General features: G+C 49.0%; 1 protein-coding gene across 1 annotated transcript; it reads right to left on the reverse strand.

The window, feature by feature from the left end:
- Positions 1–7,804: 7,804 nt before the first annotated feature.
- On the reverse strand, positions 7,805–13,753 carry FDX2 (ferredoxin 2). Its single transcript, XM_082205569.1, has 5 exons — positions 13,616–13,753; positions 12,973–13,012; positions 11,548–11,654; positions 10,676–10,763; positions 7,805–8,629 (listed from the first exon to the last, which is right to left on the reverse strand). The coding sequence occupies exons 1-5, from the start codon at positions 13,728–13,730 to the stop codon at positions 8,473–8,475; spliced, it is 507 nt and encodes a 168-aa protein (XP_082061695.1). The 5' UTR covers positions 13,731–13,753; the 3' UTR covers positions 7,805–8,472.
- Positions 13,754–14,182: the final 429 nt, after the last annotated feature.

The following is a 14,182-nucleotide window of genomic DNA, read 5'->3' on the forward strand; positions in this document are numbered from 1 at the left end:
CATATCAAGGGCCCCGTTGCCTTCAGTGGCTGAGGGCCTCGTCAAACCTCAATCCGGCCCTGCACTAGTGGCAGGACTAGACGACCCTTGACGGCCCAGGATCACTTCAGCAGAAGGCGGGCGTGAGAGGGAAGGGGAACTCGACTCTGAGGAGGATCCCTCGAGTCATTGGGGCGGCTGAGTTGGGAGCACAACCACCTGGGGAAGGCGGCGAAGCCACAGCGCCGGTTTTCCCTTCAGGCGGAAGGGATTCGTCCTTTCAGTGGCAGCTGTTCGCTCGCGATCCTTTCCCACGGGTTTTGAGGCGAGGCGAGGCCGCGCCCTGGGGGGCTGGCCCTGGGGGAAAGACCCAGGCGGAGGCCCACGGCGCCCTGCCCTGCCCCGCCCAGCTGGGGCGACCCTCCGCCGCTCCTCCCGGGGCTGCCCCAAGGACCGGCGCCTGTCTCTCCAGCCCTGCCGAGGCGGCGCCTCTCCCCCCTGACTGACCTCCCCGGAGCCGCCCTCCCGCTGCCTCTCCCCTCAGGCGCCCCTCCCACGCCCGAGTCCTCGGCCAATGGCGGCGGCCCGGGCGGAGGCTCGCGCCGCTTGGCGGGCTGGCGATCCGGGGCAGCGCGCGCGCGCGGAGCAGCCCGAGCAGCACTGCGCCTTTTCCGGCTGGGAGCAGAGTTAGGGTCGGATCCACTAGCCGATTTGATCAAGGAGCAGACGCCGGCGCGTGGAGCTGCGCCGAAGGCCGGATCCAATGCTTGCTGACTTGGAAGCCGGTCCCCTGAGCGCGCGGCTACTTGGGAGTAAGCACCGGCACCCCCAGGTGGGGGCTTGCTTTCGAGGAAGCGCGAGAAGAATCGGCCTCGCAGGCCGATCCTAAGCAGTTTTTCGTCTTCCCATAAAGGGGATTTATTCCCTAGCAGCATGGGCGTTGCCAGGATTTATTTTAGGGAGGCAACTTTCTGTTGGTTGGTAGAACCGAGTTATCTGCGACAACCGGTCAGTTAATTAATGAATTTTATTTATTCACTTGACTTTGGGGGGGGGGTGCAACTGTTCCCCTGCACCCCGATGACTTCGCCCATGCAAGACATACGGATAGATCAGCCCGGACAGTCCGATCCTATGGACATTGACTCGAAAGTAAACCCTGCGGAGTTTAGCGTCCGCAGGCTGCCGCCCTCGCTTGTTCTCCATGGGCTCCTAAAGTTAAATTGGATTCTCCTGCCTGCCGTCAGGGACCGGTGCCCTGGGGCCGATCTAGAAGGGGGGAACGCTTCGGATCCTCCCTCCTTTCGGGGCAACTGATCTGGATTCGCCCCGTTCTCACACGCAGGTGTCAAGAGGAGCTAACCTGGATCCTCTGGGAGCGGCGGCTTCTGGCTCAGCGCCCGCCGGATTGGGCCCCCCGGGGCTGCTGCTTGCCTCGGATTCCAGCCAGGGCGGGCTGAGTAGATCCTGCAGGACGGAGAATTCCGGGAGCTGCCCTTCCACGAAGAGCTCGCCCTCCATACTTAGCGGGTCCAGACGGAGCGGGGAAGCGCGGCTCTCCCGAGCCCGTCAGATATTGCTTGCAGTGGGCCGGGGAGGGCGTTTAATTGGATACAGCTGAAAGCCCAGGTCGCCGGCAGCCATAAGAGGAAGGGGGCGGACCATTAGGAAGACTACAAAAGGGCCCGGGTCGCGGGATGAGGTGTGTGGAGAGAGGTTGGAGGCAGGATTAGCATCCCTGAAAAAGAAGGAGTCCCGTTTAGAGTGCCAAATGATGTGTCCCTCCCATGGCATGGTAGGAGGGATGCCGTCAAGGTAGGACTTAGAGGCAGAGATGCTCAGTGCCCCACTTAGCAGAAGGAGCAGCAGGGTCTCTGTCCGCCAGCAACGCCACAGGGCTAGCTTACCACATTTTGGTGTAAAGCACATTGACCTGAATTGTTGTTGTTGTTTAGTCGTGTCCGACTCTTCGTGACCCCCTGGACCAGAGCACACCAGGCACTCCTGTCTTCCACTGCCTCCCGCAGTTTGGTCAAACTCACGTTCGTAGCTTCGAGAACACTGTCCAACCATCTCATCCTCTGTCATCCCCTTCTCCTTGTGCCCTTCATCATTCCCAACATCAGGGTCTTTCTCATGAGGTGGCCAAAGTATTGGAGCCTCAGCTTCACGATCTGTCCTTCCAGTGAGCACTCAGGGCTGATTTACTTCAGAATGGAGAGGTTTGATCTTCTTGCAGTCCATGGGACTCTCAAGAGTCTCCTCCAGCACCATAATTCAAAAGCATCAATTCTTTGGCGATCAGCCTTCTTTATGGTCCAGCTCTCACTTCCATACATTGCACCTGAATAGCAAACCCCAAAGGTTAAAATTACCTTAATGCCTTCTTTTACAGAGAGGGAAACTGAGGCAGCAGAGGCATTAACTGAGGGTCCTCAGTGTTTGTGATTGAGCAAGAAATCCTTTTAGAAGAATGAGGTAATGTAGTGGAAGGGTGACTCCATATGGGGCTATTAGTAGCCATACCTAAACAGAGCCTCCATGTTCAACTGCAGTGTATCTACTGGGGGCATCACCTGCATATGGCTTTCCAGAGACACTATTGGAAACAGATGTTGGATCTGGTTCAGCAAAACTCTCTCAAAAGCTAGAAAATTGAACCAAGGCCTTTCTGGTGCTGTTTTCTAGCCAGCAACCTTCTTTCTCTGCACAGCCCCAAGGATTATCTAGGCCAACCTCTCAATGCAGGAATCTCACCTAAAGCATCTCTGCTTAAAAGTCTCCCAGGAAGGAGGGTCCACAAGCCTCTGAGGGAGACTGTTCCACTGTCAAACAGCTCTTACTGTCAGAAAGTTTTTCCGTATATTTAGTTGGAATCTCCCTTCTTGTAACTTGAAGCTGTTGGTCCAGAGCAAGATAAAAGAAGCTTGCTTTATCTTCTTCAAATAGCTAAAGATCTATCATATCTCCTCTGTCTCCTCTTTTCTTCATAAGACTTGGTTTCCAGACCCTTGATCATCTTGATTGCCCTCTTCTACAAATGTTCCAGCTTGTCAATGTCCTTCTTAAACTGTGGTGCCCAGAATTGGACACAGTATTCCAGGTGGGGTCCAACCAAGGCACAACAGAGCAGTGCTATTACCTGCCTTGATCAGGATGCTAGACGTCTGTTGATGCAGCCAAGAATAGCACTTTGCTCTTCTTTTTGCCTCTGCATGACACTGTTGACGTTCATCTTGTGGTCTTCTAAGACCCCCAGATCCTTTTCACATGTACTATTAGCAAGCCAGGTGGCCCCCACCTTATATCTGTACAGCTGTTTTTTCCTGCCTAAATGAAAAACCTAATGTTTGTCCTAGCTGAAATTCTTTTTGTTAGTTCTCCAATCTGTTAAGGTCTTCTTGAATCCCGATTCTGTCTTCAGTGGTATTAGCTACCCATCCCTGTTTGGTGTCATCTGCAAATTGAATGAACAACCTCTCAGTTCCTTCATGCAAGTTGTTTATCATATTTCTAAATAACAGCAGGCCCAGGACAAAACCTGAAATCGAGATACACTATGTCCAAGCATTCTTCTGATCCACCAAGCTTGTAATTGTCAAAAAAGAAATGACTTGTTTTTGAGAAACCTATGCTGGGTCTTAGTAATCACAGCATACTTTTCTAAGTACTTGCAGACCAACTGTTGTAGGAACTTCCTGGTTGGTAGGTGTGGTCTAGTTTGCAGACATGGGTAGATCTTAGACTAGTGGCATCTATGTTCTTGAAAGTTGAGGTCCACCAACCAGAGGTGGATGCAAAATTCTGGCAGGGGTGCCAACTTGAATAAAATACTGGGGGGGGGGCTCAGGTGAACCTTGCCCCACTTAATCGATCACATGACATGGTGCATGCATGCACACCATTTGAATGGCAATGCCCCTCAACTTCAAATATTTCAGGGGCGGGGGAAAGCCCCTAGGACAGGGGTCTGCAACCTTTAAGACAAAAAGAGCCACTTGGACCCATTTCTGAAGAAAAAAAAAACTGGGAGCCGCAAAACTCGTCATTATAAAAATAACTTTTTTGTCACTTTTTATTATTATTTCTTTGTTTGACCCCTCCGAATTACTCCTCCTCATAGAAATAAACGTTAAATTAACAAGTTACCTTTTGTGTGTGTGTGTTCTTCACTCCCCTTCAAAACAGTGGCCAGCGTACATGCCCCCTTTCAATGCAGTGACCAGCGTACATGCCCCTTACAATGTAGCGGGCGGGCGGGAAGGTGACGTCGGGACGGTGCGTGACTAACGCACGCACCGCCCCCATGCGACATCACAGCCAGTACAGCGCTCGCCATAGTGGGGAGTGTTGGGGCGCACAATGCGCCTCCTCCCCTCGCTAGTATCCGCCCCGGAGCTGCGGCAAAGGTGTAAAAGAGCCACATGCAGCTCCGGAGCCGCGGGTTGCAGACCCCTGCCCTAGGAGTTGGCTTCTATGAATGCTGGATTGAGGGAAGAGGCAATTATCTACTGCCTCACATGAGTCATACACAGGACTTGCCTGCGTGTATAAGTTTCATTTCATTTCATGCATGCATGCATTCCCTGCCAAGGAGCTCAATGTGTTCCACGGTCCCAAGTTTATCCTACCAACATCCCTGTAAGGTATGTTCGGATGAGAGAGAGCAGCTACTCCAAGATTTCCCAGTTGAATTTACTGGCTGAGATCTGAGCAGGTTTTCACTACACCACCCTGTTACAAATCTACATCTGAATTACTACAGATCAAATATTCCAACAGCCTAACTTAGGGCAATATTTTTGTTGTTGTTGTTGTTGTTGTTGTTGTTAAATACCATATTCAAAGTTGAATGCTATGCTACAAATCACCCAGCAATCTACCCTTCGTTCCAATCTACCAGTGTACCAACCAGTAAAAACCAGTTCTGGTGCTCTAAGCTTGTGTCAAGCAATTAGTCTTCTTATGTTTCGTCTGTATTGTATCAGCTGAGCCATCTGCTTGTCAGGTTTGATGACAAGCTGCCCCATTATGGGCAAATGCCCCATTTGCACTGTGCTCCTAGCAGCCTCCTTGCAGCTCCTGCTGTAAGGATGAATGAACCCCAAAAGAGCCACGCTCTATATTCATGTCTCCAGAGTTAAATAATGCTTGGGCTTGAATTATGAAAATCCATACATTGGGGAGGAGGTGAAACCTGTAGCCCTTCATATCTTGCTGATGGACTGCAACTCCCATAATGCCTGAGAGTTGGAGTCCCAACATCTGGAGAACCACAGGTCCTCTGCACTGCAAGCCTGGGAACAGGTGAATGGATGGAGGGCAGAACCCTCCTCATAAACACATCATAGCAAAGCTCTTTCCCCATCAGAAATCCTCTCCACAAAAAGCAGGGCACTTTCGATTCTGCTCAGATGTTTTGCTTTGGGAAACACTGATCCCAGTTCTTATCAACTTGGCTCCCTGCATGGAGAATTTATTCACCAACCTGGACTCTTGCTTAAGACATCCAGCACTGGTGGAGGCAGATTACACGTGCAGCGCTCCTTGGAGATGTTCTCAATCTTTTAAAACTTCTTTTTGTGCACTTCTCTTCCCTTATCACAGGAATAGGCAAACTTGGCCCTCCAGATGTTTTTGGCCTACAACTTCCATGATCCCTAGCTAACAGGACCAGTGGTCAGGGATGATGGGAATTGTAGTCCCAAAACATCTGGAGGGCCGACTTTGCTTATGCCTGCCTTATCAGATGTTTCTCCTGGACAACAAAAGGCCAGGACTGTGTCTATAAGTCGCTTTGAGTCACTTCCTTGAGCAAAGCAATTAACAAATATTAATAATATAACTACTACCTGTGATCCTCCACATATGGTTGGACTACCAAGTCCCATGATGGCAGCTGCAGTTCAACAACTTATGCTCAGCACCTCCCTATATCTGCAGTTTAGGCAAAGAGAAGCGGGAACTGCCACATTCAATCTATTGATTACTTGGGGGGCTCCCTGTGTAAAGAGATAAGCATCTGGGCATATGGATAGTTGCACTGGTCCAACTATATTGTGTACCATATTGAAAGTATCTGCTTCCAAATACAGTACAGTGGTACCTTGGGTTAAGTACTTAATTTGTTCCGGAGGTCCGTTCTTAACCTGAAACTGTTCTTAACCTGAAGCACCTCTTTAGCTAATGGGGCCTCCTGCTGCTGCCGCACCGCCGGAGCACAATTTCTGTTCTCATCCTGATGCAAAGTTCTTAACCCGAGATTCTATTTCTGGAGTCTGTAACCTGAAGCGTAGGTAACCCGAGGTACCACTGTACTTAATTCTGCAGCTACAGTTGTGTGTTTCTGCCGGTCAGTTTCTAGTTTTGTCAAAAGTTTAAAGACATATTTGCAATCAGGATTGCTATGCAGTAGGATGAAATAGCCAGCTTCAGGAAGTACCAGGAAGGCAACAAATGGTGTCTGAACGGTGCAGCAAGTTTTTAAAACTATTGACCCTAGCTGTGATGGCCTGGGATTCCGAGTCTGAGAGTGAACCGGAGGAATCCCAGCTGGCACAGGAGTCCCCGCCTCCAGGGCCGGCTGAACTGGGGCAAGGCCTAGATGCTGAGGAACCTGCACCTGTGACAGATCCTCAGGGGCAGGCACCAGGTGAGACCATTCTGGCCCCAGAGCTGCTGGAGGACTCAGTGGCTACAGGTGAGCCTCCCCCGGGGCCCAGTAACCCTTCGGCCTCTCCTGAACTGCAGAGGCTTAGGGCAGAGAGGCGAAGGGAACTGGTCTCTCCCAGGAGGAGTGCTCGCCTTAAGGCCAGGAGAGGCGGGGCTCCTGGGGGCCGGGACCGCCCCCGGCCTTAGAAGAAGATAAAGGTCAGGCAGCCCGGTCCCAGGTTGCGGGAGCAACGTCGTTGTGGAGTACCTGCTTTGCCCAGACCTAGATCTGCACTCCCGGTGTTCCTGTTCCTCGCCCGGCTGCCCGCTGCTGACCCACCAGTGTTCCTGTTCCCCGCCTGGCTCCCTGCTTCTGCTCTACCAGTGTTCCTGTTACCCGCCTGGCTTCCTGCTGCTGCCCTACCAGCGTTCCTGCTCCCCCGCCCGGCTCCCTGTTTCGGACCTCGCGTCTCATCTAGTGATCGTCTATCCTGCTAGTGACTCTGGACTGAACTTCGGATACGGTATTAGTACCTCCCCCCCCCCCCCGGGACCAGCACACTAGCCAAGAGGGCTGCACTGCTTAACTCGGCTGTATGTCCTACTCTGTTCAGTTTGGCTTACTCCCAAGTAAGTGTGCACAGGACTGGAGCCCTTTTTATCCGACAGTAGCAATAATTTTATATAAACTGCACTTTTAAATAAGTGCACCGCAGAAAACATTTTGAGTGAAATCCACCACTCATGTACAGATGTTCATTTGATCTTCTCATCATTTCAACAGTAGCTTAAGCTCAGCATACCTTTAATGCTGTCTCCTTTCCCATTCAGTGTCCACTACTAATGGTATTATCAACTTCAGTCAGGTTAAGTATATAGAAGGAACTGTTTCCGATGGTATATCACCACTTGCACTATAATGGAATTATTTTCCTTCCTCCCCAAATGACTTGCCAATATGCAAACTTGTACATTTTTGAAAGCATTGGGATACCTAGCCATTAGGGTTAAGTCAGAATAGAAGAGGGAGGGGTTATGTCGATGAATTTTAATGTGAAGATATTATTGAAGAGTAGATGGATTGTTCTTGCCTGTATGGTATTCCAATCAAACACAACTGTATATAATAAAAGTATTATGTAAACTGAATGTCCCACTGCAATTTGTACACAAATGCAAGAACAACAGTAAGAGGCTGCTTTTATTTTTTTTACTGATAAAAACCAGAGAAGGTGTGGGGCGAGTGCCTTCCTCCTCTCAGCTTATTTGGCGCTATGAATGATGTTGTCGACCAATCTTCTCAGCAGTCAAATCGCAGGTGAGAGACAAAAAGTCCCCGATGAAAATTAATGCACTTGCTTGTGCAGCAAGAGAAAACACAGAAACAGAGAGAAAGAACACAACCAAAGTGTTTGTGGAGGGTAACCCACTCCCCTCATCCCTCGCTTTCCTTCCATGAAGCCAGTACTTGCTGTGCCCACCTTAAAATAGTGGTGCTAATGTGCAGGAGCCTCTTCTCCCCTTGAAACATTTCCCACAGGACTTGGGAAAGTGCTTCTAGGCTAGGCAAGGTACATCTCCCAACATCCTTCTCAAGCCATGAATGCAGTTAAGCAATAGCTTAAGGGAGGCTCAGAGAGGCAGAAAGCTTTGGCCTTACTCAGAATGCTCTCTGGAAGAGACACATTTCTTTTCTTTGCATCAGTCTTTTGTTCATAGAACACAATTTTATTTTTTAAAGCATCATACGTGCTTTGACCGCATCACTGTCTTGCTCTCTGGTGGTTGCTTAAGAGATCAGGCTCACTTTGGAGACTGGTCCAGCCTTTGGCTCCATGGCACTCAGTGGGGTTTGGGGACATGGCCGTCCACATAAAAGTTCCTCGTGATCTTGGGGAGGGTGAACTCTGCTCCTTCCAATTCTTTGTCGAGGATAATCTGGCAGCCAAGGCGAGAGTTCTCCTGAAGCAGTGGTGCCATGTCTAACATATCTTCCTCCCTACGAGAAGACAAGAAGAGTGACTTCCAGCCCATAACCCCCAAGGTGGATAAGAAGATGAAGAAGAGTTGGTATGACCAGTGCTAAAATACCAAGCAAGTCCACATTATAGCTCATCTGAACACATTTTAAACAAAAAACAAGAATCAAGTCACCAGATGAAATTCAACACTGCACTATGGTGAACGTTCACGTCAGTGCAACATGCCAGAAGAAACGATCCCCATTCTCCCCTTCTGATCAATATACAACCTGATGTATATATTGTGCTCTAGGGGGCTTAGTTTGGTCAGAATCAAGTATACACTTCCAGAGGTAACACTAACTACATTACTTCTTGTTGTAGGCAGGTAACCGGGTTGGTCTGCCATAGTCAAAACAAAATTTAAAAATTCCTTCCAGTAGCACCTTAAAAAGTAAAGGGACCCCTGACCATTAGGTCCAGTCGTGACCGACTCTGGGGTTGCGGCGCTCATCTCGTTTTATTGGCCGAGGGAGCCGGCGTACAGCTTCTGGGTCATGTGGCCAGCATGACTAAGCCGCTTCTGGGGAACCAGAGCAGCGCACGGAAACGCTGTTTACCTTCCCACCGGAGCGGTACCTATTTATCTACTTGCACTTTGACGTGCTTTCGAACTGCTAGGTTGGCAGGAGCAGGGACTGAGCAACGGGAGCTCACCCCGTCGCAGGGATTCGAACCGCCAACCTTCTGATCGGCAAGTCCTAGGCTCTGTGGTTTAACCCACAACGCCACCTTAGCACCTTAGAGTAGCACCTTAGAGACCAGCTAAGTTTGTTATTGGTATGAGCTTTCATGTGCATGTACACTTCTTCAGATACACTAAAACAGAAGTCCCCAGATCCTTATATATAGTGAGAGGGTGGGGAGGGGTATTACTCAGAAGGGTGGTGGGAATGGGTGATTGGCTGATAGGTGTGGTAAACCTGTTGACGACTGTTAACAAGTGCAATTGGTCTTACAGGAAAAAGCAAGGGATGAGATGACTAAAAATAGCTATATTATGTATAATGAGATAAGAATCCAATGTCTCTATTCAGACCAAGTCTCTCCATGGATTTAAGTTTGGTAATAAGTTGCAATTCAGCAACTTTTCTTTCCAGTCTATTTCTGAAATTCTTTTGTAATAAGACAGGCTCTTTGAGATCTTGTTTAGAATGTCCTGGGAGATTGAAGTGTTCTCCTACTAGTTTCTCTGTTTTGTGATTCCTGATATCAGATTTATGTCCATTTTTTCTTTGGCGTAAGGTTTGGCCTGTTTGTCCAATATAGAGAGCTGAAGGGCACTGTTGACATTTGATGGCATACACAATGTTAGAAGATGAGCAATTAAATAGTCCTGAGATGGTGTGTTTGATGTTGTTGAGGCCAGTAATGGTGTTGTCCGGGTGTATGTGCAAAGTTGGCATCTGGGTTTATTGCAGGCTCTGGTACCAGTGTCCATGTTAAGTCTGCTTGCTGTATTATTGTGGGTGAGGAGTTGTTTAAGATTGGGTGGCTGTCTGTAGGCAGTGAAAGGTCTTCCTTTCATTACTTCTTGTAAATGAGCCACCATAGTCACTAGAGGGCCATGAAAATGTGTGTCCCAGGCTTTTTAGACTCTTCTATCCAGGTACTCTCTGAAACCCAAGGGGTGCATTGTTTGCCCAATGTGAAAATTTTTGGCATTACGTTCAGCTCTCCTACCCCACTAGAGATCTCTCTCTGTCTCTGGAGCACTGCCTCCTTTTTTTTTTTTTTTTGCACCAGAAACCTGCCAGTTTCTTCAGGCTTGGACAGCAGGGCCCTACCAGCCATGCTGAGGAAGTTGTGGAATGCCATCAGCAGGGAGCTAAGAAAGGCCATTTCTGCTACAAGGAGAGTGTCAAGGGACGGCTCAGTTGGTAAAGCATGGGGCTCTTAATCTCGAGGTCATGGGTTTGAGCTCCACATTGGGCAAAAGATTCCTGCATTGCAGGAGGTTGGACTAGATGACCCTCAGGGTCTCTTCCAACTCTACAACTCTATGGTCGTACGGTGGTCCTTACCGTTCATCAGGCTGGGGGAGCTTGTCTACAACATCATGGCTCACATAGACATGACAAGTGGAACAGGCTAGGGAAGCTTCACAGGCACCTGTACAGATAAGAGGCAAAGACAATGAGAGAGATTTTGCTGCCAAGTCAAGAGAAGGCACTCTGCAGGCTGTGCACTATTGCAATCACCTGGCCTCTCAAAAAGTGTATCATAAAACTAGAAAAGGGCAACCAAAATGATCAAGGAGTTGTGGCACCTTTGATATGAGGAAATACCAGAGCTGTTAGGACTTTGTCTCCTCCCCCATACAACAAGGGGAAAGATAGGGGGAGGGAGAGTGTAATATTTATACATTGATGAACAGTCTGGAGGAAGGGTTGAGTTTTACTCCTTCCATTATAATACTAGAACTTGATACTGTGACCAGGTTACTTGAAAAAGCACCCATTGCCACACAAAGTGAAACAAGTAACATTGGCTAAGTATTTTTAGAGCTATGCCCTCATAAAGCAACAGACAGGAGCAAGTCATTATACAATAGCCACATTGGCAAGCACACAGAATAATTAAGAAGCTGCTCTGTAACACCCAAGTTATTTACAATCTCAATTGAACTTGCCTAAACAGATGGGATGAGTTGCAAGGCAATAGGAAGGGGTTTTACAGTGCTGGGGCACTACCAAAAAAGCATACTTGCACATTATTGTGCATACCATTAGCCAAAATGGCTAAATACTACCTCCACGTGCAGAGACAGTACATATCAGGTAACAAAGCATGCAGGAGAAGCTATATTTGGACTCCCCAATGGCATCACTATTGGAAAGAGGATGCTAGACTGGACTGCTACATAGCCGGATAAAGCAGGGCACTTAAGACCTACCTTCTAGCTCAATGCCATGTTTCTGAGCCAAGCGCAGCACATCATCCCCAATTCTGCCTTGCACTTGGATCCTTTGCCCAGACCGGTCTATAAACACCACATTCACTCTGAGGCAGGATAAAAAGCATAGGCACATCTTCAGTCAATGACCCTCCCATAATTGTCAGGTGCTGAAAAGCTACAAGCATGGTTGAAAGTCTCCTGTGTTTCTGCATAAAGGCACAGATTACCAAGCAACATATAACAGCTGGCTTAGGTTTGGAATTCCAAATATTCTCATCCCTCTATACTATATTTTCACTCATCTGTTGTCATGCTGACATTGTTATTGTGACTTTTTATATAGGATCTGATTGTTGCTAATGTTTGGTGATGATGATTTGTGTTGGAAGCTGCCCAGAGTGGTTGGGGCAACCCAGCCAGATGGGTGGGGTATAAATAAAATAAAAATAAAAACACAAGGGTGCGTGCATGCCCAATAGGACAAGGAAAGCCTAGGACCTGAGTAGGCTGGAGGAAGGAGTGGGTGGCCCCACAGCTGGCAGAAATAGGAGGGAAAAGTCTTTCTCCCTTTTGTTCTTCCCCTGCTGCTGTGATACATTGCCAGTAGAAGGAAGCATGCATTCTGTCAGTGGTGGTGGGACAATGACTTTCTCCTCTTCATTCCCCTCTTCACCACCACCAGCAGCAGCAGCAGCAGTGGGCGAAGGAGAAAAAACAATATGGGGAGCATGGCGACTGGGGACTTTGAGGGGGTGGATGGGGGCAGGGTTGGGCAAAGTGCAGAAGGAGGTTGGCAAAGGGGGTGTGGGATGAAGCAGGTGGGCAGAATTGGTAAGCCAGTCCCCAGTAATGTTAAAAAGAAACAAACAGGAAGTGCTGAAGACTCAACAGAGCAAAAAGCTCCTCTAGCCAATTGAGTTTTAAGTGTTCAAAGTTTAGCACTGGTGTGTATCAACATAGCAGCTGTGAAGGGAGACAGATGTACATCTGGTATGCAGTCCAGTTGCACTTAAAGCAACGCATTACTTGTATCATGCCAACGCATGATACAAGTAACAAGTGGTAACTGCAAGACCAGCATAGAATGAGCCACCACCCCAGTAAGACTTGCACGGTTAACTAAGCAAACGATTGTACCTAGTGTGTTTTGCTTCCTGTATTTCTGGTTAACACACACAGGTATTTGTGAAGCTGCCACCTGGACACACCACTGCAGAAATTAGGCGGCTAGGACTCTTGCAACCACCTAGCCTAACTATGTACGCTACTTACAATTAACAAGCAATATTTCAAACCACGAATTCTCATTGAGATGATGCTATCAAAAGCACAAAATATATCAACCGCCCAAAGAAGATCCAAGATTAGTTTAACTCAACCCACTCCCCAAAATTAAACCCGGCTACATTTTGTGGTACTCACACTTCTGCGGCAGAGTTCTCATCTTCTGCTTGAACTGTCACTGAGGGGGAAAACACACAGCATTTTATTTATTTATATGCATTTAGAGCCTTGCCTTTTACTATTCAATCTCAAGGCAGGGTACATATGTTGGTGTTAGCCGCCCTGAGCCCAGCCCTGGCCAGGGAGGACGAAATATAAATAAAAAAAAATATTATTTATTATATAGCTTAAAGCAACAAGGCATGTCATGCGTAACACTAAAGCATGGACCAGAGCCCCCAAACTTCCGGAGGGCACCAGGTTGGGGGAAGGGAGGGAGTGATCCTCCTCTGAATTCCTCCAATTCGGAGCAAGTTTGTTTGGGTCGCCAAATCGAACTTCTGACGAAGAACAATCTGAGCTGTTGGTTACACAACAGGGGGAGAGGGATCCTGCTGGAACAAGAACACCGCCGATGAATCCGAGGCGCCTCTCGCTTCGCGACCAAGTTGTGCTGCTGTTGTTGTTGTACATTTATTGACACACCTGACAGGGACTCGCGGCAGTTTACAGGGAAGGGGGAGGGGAGGGAAGAAAGAGCAACCAGCCTCCCCCCCCCCCAGCCCGGTAGTCTTTCCCTGACCCCCTGGGGAGAAAGGAGCCCCGCTCTCTCCTCGCCCACCTGCAGTGCGGAAGCCCCGGGGCAGGAGCCGGCCGGCCGCCGCCGCCAGGACCCGACGGCGCCCCGGGCACCGGGAGACGCCAGCGCCGCCCTTCGCGGCCCAGGAGGCCGCCATGACAGGCGCCACGTGACCGCCGGGGTCAGAGGGCGGCGGCTGTTTCCGTGGAAACGGAGGGGAAGGGGCGCCTCGCTCGTTGCGCGGGGATCTCCCCCACTCCTGGAAAGCGGCGTTGTCTTCTTCTGCCTCCGCCCCTTTCAAAGGGAGTCTCCCTGGCGTATTCCGGCTGGAAATATTTGTGGGCGGAGGCTAGAAAGTGTTGGCTGAGAAGCGTTTCGAATTACCAAATGCAAGATAAATAATGTCAGCAAATCAAGTTGCTCAGTTGATGGAATGTCGCCTGGTCGCTTATCTGGCCTTGGGGAGAATCTGCAGAAGCATTAGCACTGTAGTTTGTATGTGGTTCCAGTTACAGATGGGTAGTCGTGTTGGTCTGCCATAGTCAAAATAAAGAAATTCCTTCCAGTAGCACCTTAAAGACCAACTAAGTTAGTTCTTGGTATGAGCTT

The sequence above is a fragment of the Podarcis vaucheri genome (assembly GCF_965113315.1).
Source record: "Podarcis vaucheri genome assembly, chromosome: 17".
Lineage (NCBI taxonomy): Eukaryota > Metazoa > Chordata > Lepidosauria > Squamata > Lacertidae > Podarcis > Podarcis vaucheri.